The 24240-nt window shown below is 56.3% G+C and overlaps 1 protein-coding gene across 3 annotated transcripts; it reads right to left on the reverse strand.

Annotated features, from left to right (window-relative positions):
• Positions 1–407: 407 nt before the first annotated feature.
• On the reverse strand, positions 408–24006 carry Cep170b (centrosomal protein 170B). 3 transcript variants are annotated; one of them, XM_075948295.1, is made up of 19 exons: positions 23803–24006; positions 21385–21516; positions 15889–15978; positions 15202–15282; positions 14703–14759; positions 13560–13698; positions 11519–11623; positions 10960–11433; positions 9838–10550; positions 9373–9546; positions 9018–9108; positions 7170–8843; positions 5658–5796; positions 3743–3902; positions 3272–3415; positions 3042–3130; positions 2593–2686; positions 2379–2430; positions 408–2291 (listed from the first exon to the last, which is right to left on the reverse strand). In XM_075948295.1, the coding sequence occupies exons 2-19, from the start codon at positions 21487–21489 to the stop codon at positions 2044–2046; spliced, it is 4629 nt and encodes a 1542-aa protein (XP_075804410.1). In that variant the 5' UTR covers positions 21490–21516; positions 23803–24006; the 3' UTR covers positions 408–2043. The 3 variants fall into 3 exon arrangements, with proteins under 3 accessions (XP_075804410.1, XP_075804409.1, XP_075804411.1); XM_075948294.1 differs by having other exon boundaries at positions 5658–5901; positions 23803–24005; XM_075948296.1 differs by lacking the exon at positions 3272–3415 and having other exon boundaries at positions 5658–5901.
• Between the last annotated feature and the right edge of the window lie 234 nt (positions 24007–24240).

Raw genomic sequence — 24240 nt, forward strand, 5'->3', positions numbered from 1 at the left:
GGGGGGAGGTTGCAGTAGGAATTATTATATGAAAGGATAAGTTTTTAAAATGCATACACACATATACACACATACACACCTATACATACATACACATACATACACACATATACACACACACACATACACACATACATACACACACATACACACATATACATACATACACACATATACATACACATACACACATACACACATATACATACATACGAGTCTTTCTGTGCAGCTCTGGCTGCTCTCAGACTGACAGAGGTCACTGCCTACTAAGTTCTCAGATCAAAAGCGCATGCTACCACACCTGCTGCTATTAGTGTCTTGAGCTCACAGAGACTCCTTGAGCCAAGGCAACGTAGCCACCCCAACACCATATCCCCAGAGAGCTAAGGTGGCAGACGCTGGTGTGCTGCCACGTGGAAGAATGATTTATTAGAACGGATTTCATGACAAATCATATAAAATAACCATTTTCTGAAAGACATCCACAAGACCACCTGAGAACAATGTACAGAGATACCTTCAAGAAGCCAGGCAATTAGGATACCAACGCCAGGTCGAAGGCTGGAGGGATGAAGGAACTAAATGTGAGGAGGAACACCAATTTGTGCATTAAAAATAAAATTGTACAGTGATGACCAGGGGTGGGAGGCAGGACAGCCATTTACTATGGGAGCAGGCTGTGGGCAATGTGTGGGACATGCGGGGGAGCAGCCAACAGGCTGGGCTGGCACCTCCTCCAGACAAACGGCAGGCTCTAAAACACACGTAAACATCAGGTGGGCTGGGCAGAGGCACACAGGACCCGTGCATGACACTCTATCAGCTAAGTGTAAACAGAAAGACCCATGCTACCCCTGAGGGCTCTGGGTCTCCCACCGCAGCTACTTCTCCCCCAGCAGATAGGTCCTGATCAGGAGCAACACCCACACACACATCCAGCAGGGCCTAGAGCACACCCATGCCAGCCTGGTTGATATGGGACGCTCCCATCCCATCCCAGCCAACGGGCTCTTTGGCTTAGTGCCTCCAGAAACATCAGCAAGGGCAGCAGCCGGGCAGCCACACTCTGCTCACCTGGCAGGCCCCAGCCGAACAAATCCTGAGAAAGCATAACCAGTAGTGGGCCTGTCCCTGCCAGGCCCACAGAGGACCAGGCCACAGGGGCCTCCTGAAGTTACCACTATGTGCCCACAGCATCTGGGACGACAGGGGTACACAGTTTAGATCACAAAGCCAGGAGCTTCCAAATCTTTTTCTGCTCTCCAATAAAGCACTCACCACAACCAAAGGGGCTGTTGGCCCACCCAGCTACACCCAGTCCCATTGTACGGAAGCCCAGGGTCACTAGTTGGGATGAATCCATTCAGGAGGACTTGCTGGGACAGTACCCAAACTCAGTGGGTTTGGCAGTTGTATTGGCACCAAAGGCTTAGAGCCATGGGGTTCCTGCCCCAAACAACTCCGTGAGCCACTCATCTGCCCAGGCTGATGGACTCTGCAGCAGCTACAGCCATGGACTCAAGACAGGAGCCACAAAGCAAGTAGCCTCCTTTCTGGACAGTTTGGGGACATGCCAAGCCCATCCAGCTTCTGTGTTTGGCACTGACTGGCCCAAGGGTCCAGCCCCTTTCTCTGTCTGGCCTCAAGTCAGCACACAGGGATAGACAGGGTCTCTCAGGCTGGAGCTGCACCTAAGTCAGGCCTGGTAGAGTCCTGCAATGGGGCAGAGTACCCTTTCCTTTAAAGCTAAGGACAAAAACAAAAGTGACGGAGAGAAGGTGAATATGTGGCCTCAAGGGCTGGCCCTGGGCAGTGGACGCCCCAGGGGCTAGGCTAGGAGGCCTGTGAAGGTGGGGTAGCCATGGGCTGGATGAAGTGGTTGGTGTGCTGGCTGAGGCGGGGCCTGAGGGCACCCGTCCGTGGGGTTATGGCACATATGGGGTTTTCACAGAGAACTGCCTGCAGCCAGGCAGGTGGGCTGCGATATGCACAGGCAGGCACAGGACACACGCAGAAGAAGGCTGGCCTTGCCCGTCCCACACGTTAGATCAGGAACCTCTCTGCATCAGGAAGAAAGGCAGGCTCCGGGAGGCCAGGGGGCCCGCAGTTTGCCCGTTGTGGGAAGCTCCTGAGGGGCAGGGCTGGCAGCAAGGTGTCCACTGAGGCAGGCGAGGCTGAGCTCTGGGCTGCTGGCCGGGCTTTCCCAAGCCCTGGCTGAACCGACACTGCAGGAGCCCTGTTTCCCATTAGCAGGTCCAGGTTCACGCTGGGATCCACGATGGCATTGATGACTGGAAGAGAGTAAAGCGCCAGGCCATTGAGAATCTGGACACAAGCCCGAGGCTGCCGTTGCTGCCCTAGGTCTGGGCCACACCCACCTTCCAGCTGCTTCTGCACACGTCTTAGTTCCTTCAAGATGGAGCTGATTTCCTGGGAAGGACAGAGAGAAGGTAGGCTACAGTAAGAACATGCAAGGGCCTCATAGCGTCCTCACGGACTTGGAGCAAGACTCAGGTTATGGTTATGGTCCAGACAGCTCAGCAAGGCCACCTGGCTGGGGAGCCAGGCCCGAGGACAGGGTCCTGCTCTCACCTTGTTGGATGTCTTCAGAATGGGCACTTCATTCTCAGCGTTGATTCTGGCTTCTAGGTCCTCCCACGCCCGGCCTGTATTCTGGAAGAGGATCCTGGGAGGGGAGCAGGGACAAGGACAGAGACAGAGAACACAGGATGGTACCTTCCCAGACCTCTCTTGCCATAGTAAAGTTGATGTCATCCCTTGCTGGAGTTAAGAGGGAACTACAGCCCAGAGCAGGAACACAACTAGCTACCTAATGCTCACGGTAAGAAGTCAGGTAGGGGCGGCTGGGATAGGGATGCAGACTGGAGAGAGGAAGAGAGGGTCCCAACCTCAGGGAGCAGTGTAGGCATGCAGGAACAGGCCACTAACGTGTGGCCCTATTAGGCTGCACATTCTGATACTGATGCTAGGTCCAGCACAAGGAACCCTGTTGGTACTGCACTCAGGGACTTCTCACTTACTTCATCTTCTCAGCAAGATGCTCTGTGTTTTCACGAATGGCATGTGACAGCTGGGACACGGGGTTGAGCATCAGATTATCGAAGATCACCTAGAAGAACCTGGACATTAGTATGGCTGCAGACCTATCCCCCAGCCCCCCCCAGCTAGCCAGCCTCCATCCTACAATCCAGACACACTGTCCAGTGCATGCCCCAAACCGCAGCTACACAGTATGGGAGGGGCACCGTGCCTCCTCACGGTTCCGTGGCCTTGTCTTATTGGCCAGGGCATCCTCACGGCTGTCGTTCATGTTCTGATCCAAGTTGTAAGAGTTCATGGAGCCAGGCGGCACCTTCTGGAAGTTGAGGCTGGCCTCTGGAATGCGCTGTACCAGCTGCAGAGAATACAGCTAGGCACTATTGGCTGTCTGATGCAGAGGAACCACCAGAGGGTAGAGAGAGCCCCTCCACTGCTCCAAATGGTCAAGAGGTAAAACAAACCCCAGGCCCCATCTGCTCAAGATCCCTCCCAACACCCACTCCCTTGGAAGTAGACAGTTAGCATGAGGACTAATTCCCACACCACAGGCTCTCAGGGACTCTGTAGGGAGCCCAGAGGACCTTATCACCTCAAGTCCAGAAGCACAAGGTGAGACCTCCACCCTGGTAGACAAACCTCGCCCCACCCCTCAGCATATGCACCTGAGAAGGCTGGGACTCACCTCTTCACGGGCTGAAATGGTTGAGGCAGGGGTGCTGGGCACACTTCCAAGAGATGGGCTGCGAGTAGGTCCTGGTGAGCCCAGTGCGTCCCCATCCCCTGCCACGTCATGAATCTCCCTGGCCAGAATGGCCACATCCTTCACCAGTGTCTGGCTCAGCCTGTGCCGGCAGTAAGAAATGAGCCCTGCTAGAGGTTCTCTGGGTGGTGGACCCACAAGCCCCAATGCATACTCAACTAGGGGGAGCACAACCTCACTGTCTGAGGCAGTGCTGGGTAAAGGCCTGGGCCTGTCAGAGCTAGGCCTGGGGAAGGATCAGCAGGAAGAGTGAGCAAGAATCCCCCAAACTGTCTCTTCCCCTGCACACTGGAACGAAATATGGTGGCTGCTGGGCCCTCTCAGCATGGATACAACCCAGCCACAGAAGGTATGGGTACCACTTCGGCGAAATGAAGGCAGGGAGGAGTGGGTGGAGACCACCAGAGCTAGCATATGGGGCTTCTGACTCCAAGGGTCAGAGATGGGTAGAGGGACCTTGTGGCTCTTCCAATATGGCTGAGAGCTAAGTTCTGATCCACACCTTGGGGGAACACACATCTCTATGCTGACAAGAGTCCTAGGCTTGTCCCAGTGAGGTTCCTGGGCAGCCAGAAGATAGAAAACAAAGGAGGCAGCAGCAACTCCCTGAGCGTGCTGCCCGAGTCTACCCAAGCTCCTGAGCCCCTAAAGTCCTACGGCCTGTCTCTTGCTTGAGATGTTCTTCAGGCTCATCACCACCAATGTCCATTCACTTGAACCCCCAGCACCAGACTCGGGGTACCCTATGGCATCCTCATGGGTCTACCTAGGACCTGCACCCTGGCCAGAGATCTGGCCCCAGCTGCCTCGGGGCCACTGCCACACTTGACCCTCATGGTCCCCCAACTGGGCTGCCCAGGCCCCTCACTGGTCCCTTGGCTCTGAAATCAAGAACACAGAAGCAGGCCCCTGTGACACCAAATTTCCAAGCCCTCTGCCACTTCCACCCATGTTGCCACTGTTAGGCCCCGTTCTCTACAGAGGCACACTGTACCCATCTCCTGGGCCCAGTAGTCTGGAATGCTAGAACTTGAGAATCCCACAAGGGTCATGTCTTTTCTTGTTTCTCCTTACACTAGGCTGAGACCTGGGGAGCCCCTGTCCCTTTGCTTCTCACCCAAGGGCCATACATCATCCTACAGGCCACAGCTGCTTCTCAGGAGGCCCCTTCTGCTTCTTCAACCCATCTCTCTTACCCTGTCCCCTCATTCCACCATGGCCTCAGCCACTATCTGTGAGATTACAGTAACTGTCCCCATTCCCACACAGGTCACTCTCCTGTTTCTGGTCACTTCTCAGTGCCTCAAAAGCCCTCAAGTTCAGCATCTTCAACAAAACCTGATGTCCACATAGGTGCTAGGGGTCCTCTACCTTTCAGGACCTGCCTGGTCACTAGGGCACTGGCCATAGCTCAACTAGATCCATGCCTGCACACTTCTCGCAGAACATACCCAGAAAATGACCACGTGAGGAGTTTATTTAGAATACAAACTGTGGTCACACTAGCTAGTTGAACTTAAAGTTCCCTACCCTCCTAGACAGACACCCGCCCATCCACCTACCCATCCATCTATCCAAATTATCTACTTATCTACTGAGCCACCACCTAGTGATCAACCCACCCATCCCTGCACCCACTTATTCACTCATCCATCCACTTTTATCACCCATTTGTCCATCTACCCATCCCCCCTCACAACCCACCACCCACCAATCTCCATGCCTACTCACGGTCACCACCCTTACCTACCCACCGCCCACCAATCTCCATGCCTACTCAGGGTCAGGAGCCCAGCTCAGCTCTCAGCCGAGGGGACTCTGCGGCCTGATCACTCACCTAGCAATCTCTGCGATCTCTGCTGTCTGCACAATGAAGCCGTAAGGGTCAGGCTCTTCCTCATCATCGTCTGTGTCCCGGGGGCCGGGGGCCTGGGAACGAGCCCTGGCAGAGTTGCTGGCCCTTGGGGTCTGCGTGGCTGTTGAGGTATGGGAGCGTGTGTGTTTAGGGGAGCTGTGGTGGGACCCATACTCCTCCTCGGAGGTGGACGTGTAATCCGAACCCTGCTGCCGCCGCCTTGTATCTTGAGTGAGTGGGTTGGTTTCAGAGGCAAGAACAGAACAGAGAACACTCAGTGCCCTGGCAGCCCCAGGGTCCCTCAGGATGAGGGCCCTGTGCTGAAGGATATGCTGTATCATAGCTGATACCAGGACCTCCAGCAGAAGCACCACCAGCCCAGAGGACATGCAGGGTCAGGGACTAGGCACTCCTGTGACCAGTGCAGCATCCAGGGGGCTAGGAGGAGTCGGGGCAGATGCCTGTGCCTGGTGAGATGAGAGCTGGTCCTTGGGTACCAGGAAAGGGCAGAAAATGAGGTAAGACACACATAAGGACCAGCTATGGTACTGCATAGCGATCACAGAGGGGGGTGAGGTCCATGCCAGGTTCCTACGGTCTTAATCAGCCTCATCCTCAGGTATGGCTGCCTGGGTAGGATCTTAGGCTCCTTGGCTCAGGGCTGTTTTGAGCCCCAAGCACTTTTGATAGCAAACACACTTTGGATGAAGGGTGCATGGGGCCTGCATGCTAAGCAGTGTTGGCAGGTTAGGGACAGCAGTTTCTGCCAAGTAGAGGTCCTTAATCAAGGCAGCCACAGTGTCCCTACCCAGTGGGCCCAACAGGCAGAGGTCTATGAGGAGATGCTGGGAGGCAGAGGGGATAAGTAGAGCCAGCCAGCCAGGAAGAGCAAAGCCAAGGGGTGGGGTGGAGGCACCTTGGCCCAAACCAATCCACTCAATCCACTGGGGCATGGCATAGCTTCCTCAATGGGTGGGACAGAGGCTACATGGACAGAACATCAGCCGCTCCAGCACTGCGGTAGTCTGTCTCTCTTACTGTACACACGCAGCTGAGGGGATGGGGCCCAGGTCACTGTGCATGTGGACTGGCACAGCCCTCTCAGGCCAGGGGCTCTGTGGCCGTTCAAAGGATGCCAGGAAGGCTCCCACTCGATAGATACCCTTCCCTGGGCTTCACAGCTGCAGGAGTACAGGGGACAGGAAGCAGAGAACTTTGGGAGAGCCCTCTTCGGGTTCACAAGTGGGCAACTTGGGCCACTACACAGTCATCAGAAGTACTACTCTAGAGATACCAAGAGTGGCAGTGCCAACCTCAAGGCCCAGGCACTGAGGCCACTGGGGTGATGGGAGGCACCCTGGGGAGGGTCTTCTGCCACACAGGAGCCATGTGCACACCTGGCCAGTGCACATGTGTGTGCACATTTACTCAGGGACTCAGCTGCTGCTGACCATCCTGCCCAACCACCATCCCACGACCCATTACCCCACTCACTGGAGGAGTATCTGGCACTGCCCGGGCGGGCCCTGCTAAAGGGTTGGCGGGGGCCCGTGTTGGCAGCAGTAGCAGCAGCCTTCCTGGCAGCAGCTCGGGCCTCGGCTATCGTGGGCTTACGACTGGTGCTGTAGAGCTCAGCACTTCGGCCAGAGAAGCCAGTGCGGGCCGGGGCTGTCTCAGAATCACTGGGTCCTGTGAAGGAGCCAGCCCGCTTCCGGGGCATGGCCAGGATGTCCAAACGTGTCAGTTTCTTGGCCTGCTCAGGGGCTGGTCGATTCGCTGGCTCAGGGTTGGCTGCAGTCCCTCGTTCACCATCCACAGCCTCGGTGTCCGAGGCATCCCCCAAACGGGCCCGCCTGAGTCGAGAGGCCCTGGTGGGCCTTGGGGTGGACAGGCTGTTGGAGCGGGTCAGTGCCTGCTGCACCTTCTGAGCAGTGGTGGAGCTGCGGCTTTGCTCCTCCCTGGCAGCTGGGGATGGTGGAGGAGCCACTGGTTTCCGGCGAGGTGCTGGTCGACCTGTCCCAATGGCCTCAGGGGTCTCATGATTAGAACTGGGCAGCTGGGCTAGGCCAGAGCCTCGCTCCTCTTCAGGCCAGTCCAGGGACCCTCGAGACCCATGGCTACGCCGCATAGCCAGGCGCCTTGATGGCTCTCCATGGCCCAAGTCCGCAGGGCCTGGTGGGCGATGCTGCTTCTCTGACAGCCGATCTCGGGCACTGCCCTGGGTAGCACCCCCTGGGTCGACTGCTGCTGGTGGAGACAGCAGGCTCTCCTTCTGCGGCCCTGGAGTCTGGGGGGTTGTTGGGCTGGGTCCATTCTTGCCACTGAGCAAACTAATGGTGCTGGCTGTGTCCACATCTGAATCCCCAGACAGGGAGTCCTCTGGAGGCCTGGGGGTGCTGCCCCCCTCACATTCATCTGCAGACTTGGAGCGTAGTCGGGCCTCCAGGGCAGCCAGGGCTGTCTCAGTCTCCTTCAAGATCAGGTGGGTGTCCTGAGTGTGGAAGTCCATGCGTGAGGCCCGGGTTGCAGCCAAGTCTTGTAGGAGTGGGTGGCTAGAAATGTGGGGGAGCTTTCCAGGTGCTGGGGGGCCGCTGGTTGGCTCCTTGGTAAAGCTCTCTTGTCGGGCAAAGGCCAGAGCCTCTTTGGGTGGAGCCGGGTCAGGCTCTGGGGACCGACCACTGCGCAACTGGACCACCATCCTCCCATTGGCACTGACGTAAAGGCCATCCCTTGCTGAAGGGCTGGTCTGGACCACCCGTCCTGCACCATCCACCTCTCCAGGAGCCACAAATGACTTCTTGGGGAAGGTCGCCTCCCCATTCTGATCACCGATGAAAAAAGACGTGGGGGCTAGTTCCCCAGGGGCCCGTGGTGAGCGCCGACCCCTGGCCCATGTTAACTCCTCCTGTCGTTCTGTGCCTGGTTCTGGGCCTCGGCCACCATCTGATCCGCTGGCATCACTGAGGCTATCAGGGTCCAGATCTTCCTGGCTTATAAGGCGACTAGTCTGCTCACTGCCCAGCTCTGGTGGACCTGGGCCACTCCGCCTAGCAGCTTCAAGGCCTGCAGGGCTGTCAGCCCTATCACTAGGCAACTGAGGGAGCAGTCGCCGAGTGCGCACAGGCAGGGCCCCCTCAGGCTCTCCAGTTCTTCGCCCAGGACCATCCTCTGCAAAGCACAAGGCCAGTGCAGTTAGAATGGCTACAGACCTGCAGGCCCCACATACACACAGAGACCCAACCTTCTTCCAGGCACAGGCTGAGGCAAACTATGTCTATGGTCAGTACCTGAGGCTACCTTGGTATGGCCCCAACCCTTTACAACAACTCTGGGCTCACATACCTGCCAAGCCAGCATCTGAGTAGCTGTCAGCTAGGCTAGCCCATCGGGAAATCCACTTCTGACCTCCAGGGGAGCCTGGGACCAAGAGACTCTGCAGGGAGAAGGGCAAGAAACTATATCCACAGAACGGGAGGCACAATCCCAGAACAGAGGCCAGGCACTAGAAGAGACACACTCACACTATACTTGCCAGAGGCAACACCCTCTTCAAAAGCAGCCAGGAGGGTCTGTGGCTTTTCCTAGGCCTGTGTGACCCCAATGTTATCACCAACTGGTCAGCTTCATCAGTCTATCAGGACTCAGTCCCAGGTGCGCAGCTGTGGCCCTTTTCTACCTTGACCACCCAGCCTCATACCTGCTGCTCCATCTGAGGGGAAACGCCCGGTGCTCGGGAAGCAAACTCTTGCAGCAAAGCCATCCGCTGGGCCACACCCCCATCACTGGATTCATCTTTGTCACCTCTGATGACTGGGCGGAAGGTAGCTGAGGACACCCTAGAGAGTTCAGGGGATTCAAATACCCCAAAAACCTGCCAAAAGAAGACAGTATCAAGGGTCAGAGGTGCCTGGATCTCTACTTCTATCCAGATGTGGTCCCAACTATTCTGCTGGGCATGGTGGGTAGGAAATAGGACCTATTCTGACAAGGTAAGAGGCAGAATCAGGGGGCCCTCCCACTTCTGAGTCCTCTTGCCCAGCTGGACTAGACACATAATTGATAGCAGCAGGCTAACATCTAGTTCCCCAACACGACCATCATCAGCCCTGGAGTCCCTTCCTGCCCCACAAGCCGCCATAGGGGTATATGGCATATACCATACCTGGTCGATCATCTTTCGAGCCTCCTCTACTTCTCTGTCTTGAGCCTCTGTCTCAATAGTGTAGGTGCCTGCATCGCTAAGGCTGTCATCCTCCTCCTGTCTACGTGCCTTGGTCAGCTGGGGGTCAGTGGGAGGTGGTGGAGTGGTTGAGGGGGTCACAGGGCTGGCCCCACGGGGTGTCAAAGGGGCAGGCAGTACTGGAGGTGTCTTTTCAGGGCCAGGTCTGGTGGCTGGGGAACTGTCCCGCATACACTGGGCCATGAAGTCCTGGGCCAGGCGGGAGCGGCGCCCCACACTGCCAAAGGGGCGCGTGGAGGCACGGGGGATGGGAGAAGTGTTGCCCAACCGCTCCTCAGTCTTCTCTCGCTTGAGTGAGCTGGCCCTCTGTGGTCCTGAGCTGCTGCCTGCTGTGCGGACCAGGACACCAGGACGCTCTCTGTCAGTAGCCCCAGTGCCCCTGCGCTTGTCGGCCTTGGGCTCTACAGGTGGGGTGTGTGTGAAGGACTGCGAGCGTTTCTTGCGGGGAGTGTCCTCATCAAAGAACTCGATGACAAAGGCCTGCTGGTTGTGCAGCAACTCTTGGGGGTCCCTCTTGATCTGCCTCTGCAGCCGCACCTGCTCCCCACTGGCTTCTGTTGGGGCTCCAGACACTGAAGCAGCCTTGGCCAAAGGATCCTCTGAGTCGCTCTGTGTGCCATCCTCATGCTTGTGGCCTGAGAAAACCCCTACTCATCAGCATACAGTGAGCAGCGCGGGGAGCCTCACTGGGGAATGGATCCACACTGACTGCATGGGGAAGGAAGTCCTGCACCACTGGAAACCTAGCACATGTGGCTTGCTGATGTAGAAGACACTAGACACTGCCCCCAAGACCAGGCAGGTGGTTCTTGGCCAATTCACTGGAAAATGAAAATCAGCTAAACCACCTGGGCCCTCACTGATACGGTGAGCGTGTAAGGACAGGCGACACCTCCTAGCTTAAGAACTTGCCCAGCCAAGTAGTGGTGGCGCACGCCTTTAATCCCAGAACTCAGGAGGGAGAGGCAGGCGGATCTCTGAGTTTAAGGCCACTCTGGTCTACAGAACGAATTCCAGGACAGCCAGGTGCCAGCAGGTACTTACCCTTGAGAGTTCGGGTGTGGATAGGAAGATCACTTTTGGTGCTGTGACGGTCATCCCCTGGGCCATCCCGGCGCAGCAAGCTTGGGTCATTCTGCACCAGCCAGTCAGCCACCTTGGTTTCGGCTGAGACCATCTCCACAGGTGTGGCCTCCTTGCTGGGGGGCCGCCGCTGGCGCAGGGAGAACTTAGTGATGTGGTCTTTGATCTTCACCTTGCCTGGGCTACAGTCATCAAACTCAATGGTGAAGGAGGCATGGCTCTGTACCACAGGGGCCATCCCACCACCACTTGCCTCCTGGTCTTTGGTGGGCACTTCCTGTGTTGGCACCTCAGGGAGCTGTGGTGGCTGTGGGGCTTCCTTCGTGGGGATCTCGAAGTAGCTGGGCTCACGTCTAAACGAGTAGTCTGGAGGCTCAGCAGAAGCACGGCAGCTCTCTAATTCACCATTTTGCTGTGCCAGGTCCTTGGGACGCTCTGTAGGAAGGGGTCCTCAGGCCAAGCCCTTTAAAACCCACCTGCCACCCTTCCACCCAGTCCTAGCCAGGGCACTGAGAGTCACCTGGGTAGGGCTCCTCCTGGTGCCGGTCTTCAGGTGGAGTGGCACTGTCATCCTCACCCCACCAAGACGGCTGCCCGTACAGCGGTGTGCGGTAAGGTACTGCCTCTGTAGGTCAGAGTTCAGAACTCAGGCTACAGTTGGTTCCCAACTTGAAGATCTGGAACAGGGCCCATCTGTGGACCAGGCCCTAGTCTCACCTCCCAGCTGGGACCTGCAGCTCCTCAAGTCCCTGGCCAGTTGTTGACCACTCTAGGCCTGTTTCTACATCTATGGGCAAAGATGACCACTGGCCCTACCTGAACATCTCTCAAAGTAATGAAGGAAGGCTTATCCTACAGTCCCACAGTCCATAGTCCTGGGGGAAGGAGGCTGCATCCTCTGCCTTACAGTATACAGGGCAACAAGAGTCCATAAACCAGGTCCAGCCTCTTCTAAGGTTCTAGAAATGGCTCTGCTGCCATGGATGCTCCTGGAGCTGAAGACCACCACTGTCTGAGTAGCTAGTGTGACATTTTGGTGAGTTTATTTTAATGTTTGGATCCTTGTCTAGGTTAACACGGTACCTCCCATGAATCTAGGTTTTTAGCTCCTCTTTGGGCAAGAGCAAACTCCAATGCCCCAGGGCAGGGTGTTGGCTCTGATTACAAACAGTCCTATCTCCATAAGCCCTTTGGATTTCTGCTGGGTCCAATAGCCAACAGAGCCTTGGTTACCGGCCCAGCTGTTCACACTAGCAGGCAGCAAGAGGGTCTGAAGTTACCTGACAGTCAACGAGAGTCCCTGTGGAATGGAGAATATGCCTTTGTATTTTGTACATGTCTCCTTCTCCTCAAGGGACTCTTACAAAATCACCATGCATTCCTTATACAGAGATTGGCTTCACTATGTGGTACGCCATATGCACCGACGTATTCCATCACCCACTCCTCTCTCCTCTTGTCGCCCTGACCACTGCCTAAGGACCTCATTTTCTACCCAGTGCTGTATGCAGGGGCCCTTGAAGCAGTATGTGTTTGCCACTGAGCAGTGCTCTCTAAGCTGTTGGCTCCAAGCCTATCTTGGGTCTCCCGAAGTGCTGTGTCTGCTTTGTAGGACTGAGAAACCTACTTGCCCAATTGACTGCACCTGCTATAGCCTCAGAGACAGCTCCAAGCCATTGTCACCAGCTGTGTCTATGCACAGCCTGGACACTGACAGGTGCTCTGAACAGGTCAGATGACTTTCTGGAAACCTGCCCAGTTCCCAGTAGTCTTCCCAAAGACAAGCATGGGTCAGGCTCCAGAGGCAGATGGCTCACTGTTCAGGGCACACCTGCACCCCAGCCACGTACCAGCAGTTCACGACACCACATGTGGGTACATGGGCTGACCCACAAGAGCACAGATGTTGGTCACGGCTGGGCAGCAAGGTGACCTTCCTAATGCAGGAAGAGTACGAACCTTGGCTTCCTGGAAATACTTGTCCAGCTACCACTGCACACCCAGGCAGGACTTACACCTCCTGTTACTATGCTATGCTATCCTGTGCCCACCGAGACCTACGTACCACTGCTCACCCAGGCAGGACTTACACCTCCTGTTACTATGCTATGCTATCCCATGCCCACCGAGACCTGCGTACCACTGCTCACCTTTGCACTCGGCCCCAAATGTACCTCGCACTCAACTACCCACCCTAACCCCAGTGGCCATGTGATCTGCAGAATCAGGCCCAGAATCCTGTCTAGGCAATTTAGACCTGCCTGTCTCTGTCCTGATGCAGACCACAAGGGTGGCAATCTGATAATCATTCAACTGTTGGAGAAGACTCCCAGGACCTGAGAAAAGTGGGCACAAGTCCAGGGTTAAGCAGACCTGGGCCTTGACTACTGAGCTTTGCTGTAAGCTGGGAGTGCAAGCTGGGGAGAGAAGTCACATGGGAAATAAAACAGGCAAAGACGGTATACAGAGGGGCAATAGGAGACAGGAAATGGAAATAGGCGTTGGGTGACTCTGCATTTTGCCCTCCCCTATCCATCCTGGTCCCCACACCCATGACCTACCTGCTCCATGTCTTCGGTCCCCTTTCTCTGGTCTGGGTTGTGAGGACTCACAGTAGGGCGTGTGTTCTGGCAGGGCCTCACCCCTCTTGGGTGCAGAGGTCTTGACACTCACCTGCAGCTGGCTGGTGTACTTCTCATGCTGTGGACAAGCACACAGGGTGGGGGGTAGCATATCAGCCTTGGGAAACATCCCAGGCAGCCCCGCCTCTCCTCCAAAAGAACAGAAAGAACCTAAGACTAGTCTATCTGGCGAGCAGCTGAGGGGTCTAGGCCTGTGGAGGATCCTCTAGCTCACAGACCTAGGGAGAGAGCTGAAGTTTGCTTCTCTGGAAGGAAGAGAGCAAGCAAGGATCACAAGAGCAGAGTCTTAGAGACCATCATCCCCCAGGCCCACCTGAAGCAGGCCCTTGGGAAGGTGAGCCACTCAGGGGCCTAGCTATGTGGCCCCTCACTTCACAAATTCCTTTGGGAAACCGGGTAAAGAGAGACGGTTCACATGAGAGCTCAACCTCCATGACCCATACAGACAAAAAAACACTGGTCTGCCATAGCCCCCTGGACCCTAACTGCCTGGATCAGACTCCAACTGATGTGATCCTAGTGCTCTCAACCCAGAGGGTCCAGGGCCCAAGGAAGAAGTATGGTCTGGCTTTCCACTCTGCTTGGCTCACTGGTAGTACACTCTCCTCCCAGTGGTCCTGGCCTTCCATTAGGTGATCCCAGTGCCCCACCTACATTCTTGCTCCCCAGCTCAGCATGAAGGGCTATCTCCCCAGCCAAGACTCCACATCCCATCCCCTACCTGACTTAGAAGGTCCAAGGCCATATCTTATAGGCTCAGAAATCCTCATCTGTTCCAGTAGACCAACTACCCAGTCTCCCCGTGACTGTGCCCTCCCCAGCTGCCCCACCATCTGCGGCTACAGAAGCCTGAGGGTAATGACTACTTTTCATCTGTGGACCGGGCCATCCAGCAGGACAGGCCAAGCAGCACTGATTCATGGCACCTGCAGCCAACAAAGGGTGGCTCTGGAACCTGGGGGCTGTGTCTAAGCAGAGAATGGCAGGCTATGGGGCTGAGCCCTGACAGCCAGAGGTCCCAACGTGGGGCTTTCCTAGTCCTTGGGCCTGCTTGACACTGACCTTGAGTGCCTCCTCCGGAACACGGTGCTGCACACGCTCTAGCACGTACATGTTGGAATGTAGCTGTAAGTTAAGGAGAACACGAACAGGAGGAGCAGGAAGGGCCTGTGGTTGGAGTATGGAGGCCAGCACTGTTGTCATCAGCGGTGAGTAGGTGGACTCAAATACTCCTGGAGGTGGGAAAAGGGCCCTAATCGGGGAGGATCAATCATGCCCCACCATACTAAAGAGCACAGAAGGTCCTGGCTTTAGAATTCAAGGTCAACCAGGACTCTGGGTTCTGAAGAGTGCTGGTTTGCGCCTTAGACCCTCTGTAACTTTAAGCTGAGCATGCAGACAGGCAGCAGGGGCTGGAGTCTCACAGAATACCAGAGGAAGCCCAGTCCCAGGTAACCTCTAAGCCTGAGAGCCTCGGCTATGATTAAGAAATCCCCTAATCTGCTTTAAGACAGCAGAGCCACTGTGGCCTTGGTCCTGAGGAAGCAAAGTAGAGAAGGATATCATAGCCAAAGCGGATGACGTCATTGAGCTTCAGTGTGATGTACTTCTGGTCGGGGATGCGCACATCATTCACAAATGTCTAGGGAAGAAAGGAGAAGAGGAGGCCTAAGTAGATCCTCCTTGCCTTCCTGCACTTCTGGCTCACTGTCCTAGGGACAACTGAGTACCCCTTTCAGGTAACACACCCTGCAGGGACCCAGGTGGAAAACCCTGATTGGGACTGGGGCCAGATGCCCCAGGGATCCCCCAAAGCCCAGTGTGTGGCAGGCCCTGCAGGAAGGGCTGCATTATCTGACAGGGAGACCAGGGAGCTGAAGGCCCAGGTTACACCGTGTAGGCAAGGCATGCTGAGGTGGCTGTGGACACCTGTTCAGGACTGCACAAGCAGAAAAGGTCAGTGTCTAACAAACGTAGAATGACATGTCTACATAGGACAGCCACACGAAGCCCCAGAGAGGCCATCCCTATCCTCCTACCAGCTCCTCTCACCTGTAGTCAAAACCGCCCTCCTTCCCTAGTCACATTCAGTGAGCAGAAGGACTCGCACTCCCAATGGGGCTGGGCACATCTCATTTCCTAGCTTTGTACTTCCCTAGCCCAGCAGAGCTCTGCCCTGTAGAGCTGAGGAACTGGAGGGAAGGAAGCAATCAGAGTTTGGGTGGGACCACGAACCCAGTACACTCACCCCATTGAGACTGCCCAGGTCCTTCACCCAGTGTTCATCACGGTCCTGGTCGTAGTTGATGACAGCATGTTGCTTGTCCACACTGCGGGACTACAGGAAATGGACAGTGGTCCTCAGATGCCCCATTCCCAGGGTCAGGTCCCCCATGTCAATGCCTATACCAACACCCATAGGCCTCAAAGCCCGAGCTCCCCAGTGTACAGTCAAAGCCACCTAGCTGCCACAGAAAGCCACAGGGCTGTGCAAGGTACCAGGGCCACTCCATCCTCTCTGCCAAATCAGTCTCTCCTTCCAAAAACATCCTCCTCAGCACCCCGTTCCCAGTGCAAGGCACTGGCTCCTAGGTCAGGGTGGGAGGGCACAGAAACCCTCTGGTCATCTGAAACAGGCTGTTCCCTGCCAATGGCAGGTAGGGAGGCCAGCCTAGTTCCACTTGGGCCAGAAGGAAAGGGGACAGTGGGCTGCACCCTGGCGCAGCTCACAGGAGCATCCAAAGCCTGTGTGATGGGCACATTCACTTCCAGTAGTACTCATTTGCCACTTGGTTCCCCCATCCAGCTTCCACTGCCCCACCCCAGCAAGGCTTGAGGCACTAACTTCAACATAAATGTAGTACCTATACTCCAAGGTGGTCTCACCCTTACTGACCACAAACCTGCACAGGACCTTTCCCAAGGTTAGTCACCCAACTCTTCACATGGCTGAACACCAGATGCTACCCCCAAGATGTAGGCTGGAACAGGGTCATGGTACCAGCTCAGGCACTGTCAGCGTGGTCCACGCCACCCAGTCTACAAGGCTGGCTATCTTAGCACCTAGCACCAGGGCTCGTCTCCGTCCCCATACCACACTATGACCTGCACTGCTAGGAGCGGTGGTGTCTGGCTGGCCCCCTTCCCTGCCTGGAGGAGCTCAGCCTAAGAGAGGACAATAGACTCAAGCAACTCAGGGAAGCCGCTGAGCTCAGATGAAACATATGGCCCAGGCAGTGCCTCCAAAAACAAGGTCCACCTCCAGAGCACACTGGTGAGAGCCTTTGGTGCAAGACAACCCCGCGGCTGACAGAGGACATATGAGGGTGTGGGTTTCTCAGCTCATAAATCAGGGCACATGCCCCTCCAGCTGCTCACTCGGGGCCTCTCAAGTTGCCCTACTACAGCCCAGCCCCTCTTCTTTCCAGGTACCATCATCCTGTCCTGCCTCCAACAATAATTAATCCACTCAGGGTGAGCACCCCTCCAGGGCCAGGCACATAGCAGAGACAGGGGAGAGGATGGTCATGGGCTCTGGCCCAGCCCACCCCTACTGCTAGCCATCCAGCTTGGCAGAGGAGACTATCTCCAGCCTCAGGGGAGATACCAGGGGAGGTCCTAAAGACAGGGCTGCAGCTGGAGTTCCAGGTGGTCCATAGCCCAGCATCTATGCCCTACAGCCACTGCCACCTGGGGAGCAAACACTGCAGCCCCAAGGTGACTGACCAGCTTGTCCATGATGATGGGCTGTAGTGAGGTGGGTTCTGGGGGGCAAGAAAGGACCACACCTCATCCTGCAGGACCCTCAGTTCTTCCTGGAAGTGAGTGGGACACAAGGAGGACAATGTCCAGGGATTGTCATCCTTTAGCTCCCTCCTTCAGAGCAGCCCACATTTCTGCTAGGGACATCCAGGTTCAGATTCAGTCTGCTCCATGTCTCACTGTGATGTCCCCAAGCCTGTCTTGCTCACCTCTTCCCAAAGCTACAAGTCTCTGACAGAGTGTGCCGTTGACCTTGAGATGGTGAGCTTCATCCCCAGGGCCCACCTTGGGCTGGTCCAAGTTCTCTGTCTATAGCTGCACCCACAGATACCTCCTTCTTTCTCTGGCCCTGGATGGCACAGCTCAAGGACCAGGCCAGATGCCATTTCACCTTCTCACCAAACCCTGGCCTGTACCTAGCTCTGTGCACGGGCCATCACCTCTCGGTCCCTAGTAGCACAAAGGCTCTGGGGCAAGGGAGACCCGCTGCTTCAGGAAGCACAGACTGGGGGCTGAGGTCCAGGAAGGGTGGGGATGTGGGTATGGTCCAAGAAAGCCGAAGGCTCTGGGGACCTGAGAGTAATGGGATGGTAGCTTTGATTGACAGATGTGCTGCAAACTGACCCTTCCAGGCTGGAGAACCTCTTGCCTGCAGCGTCACATACTCTGAACCTGATGACCACCTCCTCCACTCACGCTTAAGAGCTCTGGTCACTTCAGCCCTTTCTGCCCTCCAGGATCCTCCCTGGAATTCCCACCCAGCATGTCTCTGGCCATTCCTAGGGGTGCACTCTTCTAGCTGCTATAATCAACAGATTTCAGTCTACATCCAAATATGGTCTCTCCCCATTTTCGCCTGACAGTCCTTGCCATCATCCAACCTTGCCCAGTCCGGAGTAATTTCCTGAGCCCCCTGGGCTTGCATATCCAGAGCCCCAAAGCCCTGAGGGCTCTCACATCTCCCTTTCCCTGCCAGGCAAGACAGGCTCTAGCCATACTACCTCCCACCTAGCCTGGCTCCAGCCCTCATGATGCATCCACCCTTTCTCTTCCCACAGTATCACTCCTACCCTCACCTCTGAATTGACACAGGGTTCCCATGAGCCCCCACTCAGTAGGTTTGGAAGCCCACCAACTCCTAGGACTGTCCCTCCTGATAAGTATCTCTTAGAGAGAGTAGGTATGCAGTTGCTTCCTTGCCACCCCTAACCAGAAATCTCCTATCACCAAAACCTACAACCTAGCTGCACCCACATGCCCAGCCAGGAGATGAAGCTCTGGACCAGCACTCAGAGCTGGCTGCAGACAGAGAGTGGACAATCGAAGTGCCCAGAGAACACCAGGCACATGCTAAAGGAAGGTCAACGGCCTGTGCTTACTTAAAATGTTAAAATGATAGGTTTCTAAAGTTCAAGCCTGGCACCCTTCATGGGTAGAGCCCTGTCCTGGCTGTGCTGACCCTAGCAGTGGTCACACCCAGACCTCTGGGCATGACTTCCTGCCAGCTCATCTCCAGTATAAGCATAGCAGAGCTATAGGTACCCACTGCAGCTGGCCGAACTTGCTATGTGCACAGGGCCTCTGAGACTGCTTGGCTGTGGGATGTGCTTTCTGGGTTAGGATGTCACACATAACCAAGGACAGTCAAAGAACAGACTAGGTGGAGGCAGAAGCCAGTTCTACATCAGCTAATAGCATATAGGGGTACAAACGTATGTCATACATAACATACACAATAAACACCTGCAGACTCCTCATGTATGTACACATGTGTATGCCCGTGCTCACATTTGCATGATACAACATGTAGTTAATGGCTGGCTCTGTGCCAGGCAGGCCTGCACTGGGAATACTGTGTTGAATAAACAGCAGGCCCTGGAGAGCATAGCACATTGATGGCATGTGGCTATTGTTGATGGCTCTGCCCCAGAACACAAAACAAGATTCATCTGGCCTCTCTGTCTGACTTGATCCAAGTCAGACACATCTCTCTTAAGCAGCTGTGACCCTGCTGGGGCTGTCCGACTCCACTGGCTGCCCCTCTGCCCTCCCATAGCCTCCCCTCTCTACAGTGGCCCTTCCAGTTCCTCAGACAGAGGTCCTTTCTACACCCCGCTGACACCTCCCCTCTCACTGCTCTGCACTCATGCTGACGGGTCTGGCCAGTCCTAGGTCCTCCAATCCCACACACAGTAGCGACTCCTCACATTTCTCCCCACATAGGGCTTGAAGCAGGGTGCATTGCTTTGGCGGGCCAAGGATGCGTGTGTGTGCTAGCATAGAGCGGGAGCTGGCTGAGTGGACACCAGAGGGGAGGACCCACAGGAAGACTGTCCAAGAGCTGAAGCGAACAGGAGCTGGCTGGGGTGGCAAGGGCTGTGATAGAAGAAATGGAAAGAACGAATAGGAAAAGTGGATGTAGAATTAGACCCCAAAGAGCAAGGGATGGTGTGGAGTGGGGCTGGAGAACTCTGGAGGCTCCAGTGTAGGGTAGGGAATGGCGGCAATGGTGGGGGTGGCCCCTGGCAGAGATGTAGATAGAGGGAACAGATGATGACAAGCCTCGGCTACTTGAAAGGTCCCAGAGCAGCAGTAGGGAGCTCAGATGCTGAGTCAGGGAAGGTACAAATGGTATGTAAATCCGCTGGTCACCAGGCAGCCAAGAGGGTGAGAGACAAGGGCCAGCAGGGCAGGGAAGGGGCAAAGTCTACTGCAGGGGTGCTAGAAGAGATTCAGCTTCTCCGCATTATATACCTGCATGACCTCCCAAGCTTCAGCTTCTGTAGGTAAAAGAGAGACACCCTCCCATAAATAATCACATCCCTCAGGGCGAGGGAGCGCAGAAATGCAGGGGCACCCAGACCAGAAGCTATCCAAGCCAGAAAGCAGCGTTCCTCCACAGCCCCTACTTCAATCTTTCCTGCCTCTGGGTTACTCCTTTAGATAGAGTATAAACTGTAAGGTGAAACAAACCCTTTCCTCCCCAAGTTGTCTTTAGTGATGGTTTAGATTGCAACAGAAACCTAAGACAGACCTCTCCCATGCATGAGGACCCTTATGTCACCACCTCTTAACACCATCTTGCTAGGGACCAGTTCCAACAAAAACACCCAGAAAGCAGCACAGGGACTGGGCTGAGCTAGCCTTGGACAGGTGCTGTCCAGCTGTCTGTGCTCAGCTCAAGCTCAGCCCACTCTTAGGAACCTCACACCTCCTAGGAGTGTGCGGTGTGGCCCTACTGTACATGGGAACTCAAGTACAAGACCCATCTAGGAGTCAGCACTCCCAGGGGCACTAGGCAGCTGCTCTGTACCTGAGCAGACCCCTTAACTGGACCAGATGAGCTCATTGAGACATTTGCTTCCTTCTAAGGGTCCCATAACAGGACATGGAGCCCAAGGCTTGAGGTTAGGATCACATACTCTATGCTGGAGTAGAAGCAGTTCAGAACTGCAGGGAGCCCACTGTACCCCCAAACCAGAATGGACCTTGCAGGTCAGCACACCATCCCTCTCTTGGTCCCCAAGCCAGATGCATAAGCCCCAAGAACCCAACTCAGGCTCTGAATCCTAGGTGGCCCAGCCATATCACCCTTTATAGCCCAATGAGGGACCCATCTTGTTAAGGCACATAAAAAAGGTCACCAGCACTGTGACACATCTGGACACATTTGGGAACAAGACCTCCAGGACAGCCCTCAGGCTATCCCTATGGCTAAGCAATAAGGACACAAATGACCCACCTCAATACCTTCTCTGTCATCAGCACAGGGGACCTTCTCACCCTGCCCAGAGCCCTGGCACTAAGTGTTTTCTTGTCAGAAACAGGTCTGACACAAAGGAGCAAAAGCCCAGGTCCGTGAACATTCCCTCACACCCCTGCTCATGCCCACCTGTGGGTCTAGGGCCCAGGTGGTGAGGGGTCTCTTCCTGTCTTTGATGTCTCCGAACCACCTTCCCAAATGTAAGAAGCCCCCACTCACCTGCAACATGAGCTCACATTCATCACGCCCCACGAAGATGAGCTCGCGTGGGAGCCGGTGGCGGGTGCCACTGCTGCTCACCAGGAACCATGATGTGACGCTCATCTTGGCACTGAGGAGGCCTGCCTGGCCCTGCAGGGAAAGGGTCAACAGTGGGGCTCCCCAGCCTGGACTTTGGTCCCCTGGATATGCCCAAAGGCAGCAAAGACCTTCTCCTTTAAAGACTCATAGCCAAGGTCTCAGCATCTGCTTTGTCCTCCATACGCTGCATCCTTTTTCTCTCTAGGTGACTCTAGTCATACTGCCCAAGGACAGATCCACAAGTCCAAGTGAACCCTGAGAAATAGTTCCTCGGGAGTATCCAGCCCACTGAAGTCTCCAGGATGTATCAGAGAGTCTGCTTCCCCCCAGCAGGCCACTCTTCAAATCCTGGGGTGAGGAAGAAGTCCTCGGAGCACAGCACCGGCTCCATCGCTACAGGGCCTGGCACAACATGAAAATTCACACACAGGAAATTAGCTTCGAGAGCAGAGCATGGTCTCAAGCATGGGTCTGGGCAGTGGCTCTGTGTGACACTGTTATCATATCGGTATGGTTCTGGCATAATAGTCCAAGAGGGCAGTCCAGAGCTCCTGGGGCCCAGTGCATCACAGTCTAGCTTATATTGTGAAGAACAAGTAGAGTGACAGGGGTGTAGCTCAGTGGCATAGCGCTTGTAGGTGGGTGTCTGGCCCTGGATGTGAACCCTTGTGCCTTAAAATACACACACACACACTCACTCACACACACACTTCATAAGGAAATAGCTGGCAGTCAGGAGACTGAGAAATAGCAGGAACAACTAAGCAAGTGGAAGACTCATCAAGGGGTAAGGCAGCAATGTGGGATAGACAGGAGCGGCCACCCTGGGGAACAGAGGTGAAGGCAGAGCCCCAGCGTGCAAGAGTTTGAACTTAGAGAGGCAAGGGAGTACAGAAAGACTCTGGGTCCTCCACAGGGCTCGTCAGGTGGGAGCCATCACTGAGGCAGGAACAGCCAGCCATATAAGGCCTTCCCTCATCTCTCTGGGAAATATGAACACACACACACGAGAGGTCACACTGATCACAGGGCCTAGGTCTTGTCCTGCAATGTCCAGTAGTCAGCCCAGAGGCCTCAACACAGGGCTGCTCACCCAGGTCTCAGTTCCCTTCAGGGTAAGCAGCAGGCAAAAACACGGGGCTCTGCCCATCTGTGAAGGCCCAAGTGACCAAGCATCCTATAGCACTCCATCAAGAAGCTGAAGGAAGATGGGAAAAAATCCTGCCTCAGTAGAAAATAGCTCCAGGTGGTTAGGAACACACCCCCTACCCAACTCCGCCCTCCCTTCCTTAGGGTCTAGCTCCTAAAGGGGCAGAGAGTAAAGGAGTGAGATTTCAATACCCTTGCAGCCCCCTCGACACAGACCCCATGGGGGTCTCCATAGCCCTAACTCCCAGAAAGACCCAATCCGACCAGCAAAGGTGTCAGGCTGTCGAGGGAGCCCCAGAGGGTCATTGAGCCTCCCAGCCCCACCCAGCCACTCTTGACATCACCTGCTGCCATCTCAGCACGGACAGCAGTCACAGGGACTCCCTCAAAGGAGGGGGAGGCCAAACCCCAGACCCTGGTCATTAGGTGACCACTGCCACTGCCAGTCCAACTTGGAAAGGCTTCGGAGCCAGGGTTTGCTGGAAGAGGTTTGGGCTGGGTTGGACCGGCCATCGTTGCTAGGAGGGAGAAAAATAAACACCCCAAACTTGTCCCCTCAGCCGCGTCAGCCAGAAGAGCCACCACCCGAAGGTGAAGGAGGAGGTGGCGATGCGGATGCTGAAGAACAGAAGAAGGCAGGGGGCAGCACAGTGGCTGAAAGGAGCAGACAGAACGAGGTCCCCTCCCGGCCGCCGACAGGCCCAGAGGAGGCAGGGTAAGCAGGGAGACGGTGGTGGAAAAGGAAAAGGAGAGAAGGAAGGCAGACGGAAGGAGGGACCGAGAAGGAGGGGGGAGTCGGGCAGTCGGGAGGAGGCCGGGAGGCGGGCGGGCGCGCCAGGCCCAGAGGGGGAGGGAGCGGCGTTGTCTCCTGAATCAGCTCTGGCCGTGCCCGGGCGGGGACCCGGCGCCCAGGTCTACCCGCTTGGCAGGCCGAGCAGACATGCGCGGGGCCAGGCCTTGTCGTCGGTGCCAGGCGGCCCCTCCCAAGCGCGCACAGACCTGGGCAGCATCGGCGGCGGCGGGCACTGGCCCGGCCAGGTGAGCCAGGCACCCTCGCCCAGCGCCCTCCTCGCCGCCGCCTTTGTCTAGGCCCGCCCCGCTCCCGTGTGGCCCTGAGGCGCGCAGGTGCCTTGCTGGAGGCCCAGCCGCCGTGAGCGCAGGGCCGGCGCGGCCCCTCCTGCGTCCTACCTGTGCTCCCGCCAGACCCGCGGCTCGCCCGCCTGGTCGCGGCCCGACCCAGCCCGGCACTCCGCCCGGCCGGCCGAGCGCTGGGCGGGGCCGCCGCCTAGGACATGCCCGGCGCGGCCCGCACGCTGGCGGCAGCCCCGGCCGAGCCCACGGGCAGAGCGCCGGACCGCGGCCTCGCGCGGCGGGTCCCCTGACGTCTGCGGCGGCACGCTCCGCCCCAACGCGCCCCGCCCCCGAATCGCCCCGCCCCGCCCCGTATGCCCCGCCCTCCGGAAACCAGGTTAGGGCGGGTCAGCCGCAGCAGGTGAGCTGGACTCTCCAGCGCCACCCCACAGGCTGCGCGCACCCTCCCATTCAGTCCATCCTACCCGGTGCAAACGATCGGGCCGGAGAAACTGACGATCAACCTTTGTCCCCGGCTCGGGGCTACGCGTCTCC

The sequence above is a fragment of the Microtus pennsylvanicus genome, chromosome 14, assembly GCF_037038515.1.
Source record: "Microtus pennsylvanicus isolate mMicPen1 chromosome 14, mMicPen1.hap1, whole genome shotgun sequence".
Lineage (NCBI taxonomy): Eukaryota > Metazoa > Chordata > Mammalia > Rodentia > Cricetidae > Microtus > Microtus pennsylvanicus.

What these genes read in the sequence shown, in the direction of transcription:
- Cep170b (XM_075948294.1), bottom strand. Translation starts at nt 21,489, where the DNA reads ATGAGCGTCACATCATGGTTCCTGGTGAGCAGCAGTGGCACCCGCCAC. An exon ending in CCACACCCGAACTCTCAAGG is followed by an intron (nt 10,551 to 10,959) that starts GTAAGTACCTGC and finishes GGGTTTTCTCAG; the next exon opens with GCCACAAGCATGAGGATGGC. An exon ending in CATCTTGCTGAGAAGATGAA is followed by an intron (nt 2,687 to 3,041) that starts GTAAGTGAGAAG and finishes CTCCCCTCCCAG; the next exon opens with GATCCTCTTCCAGAATACAG.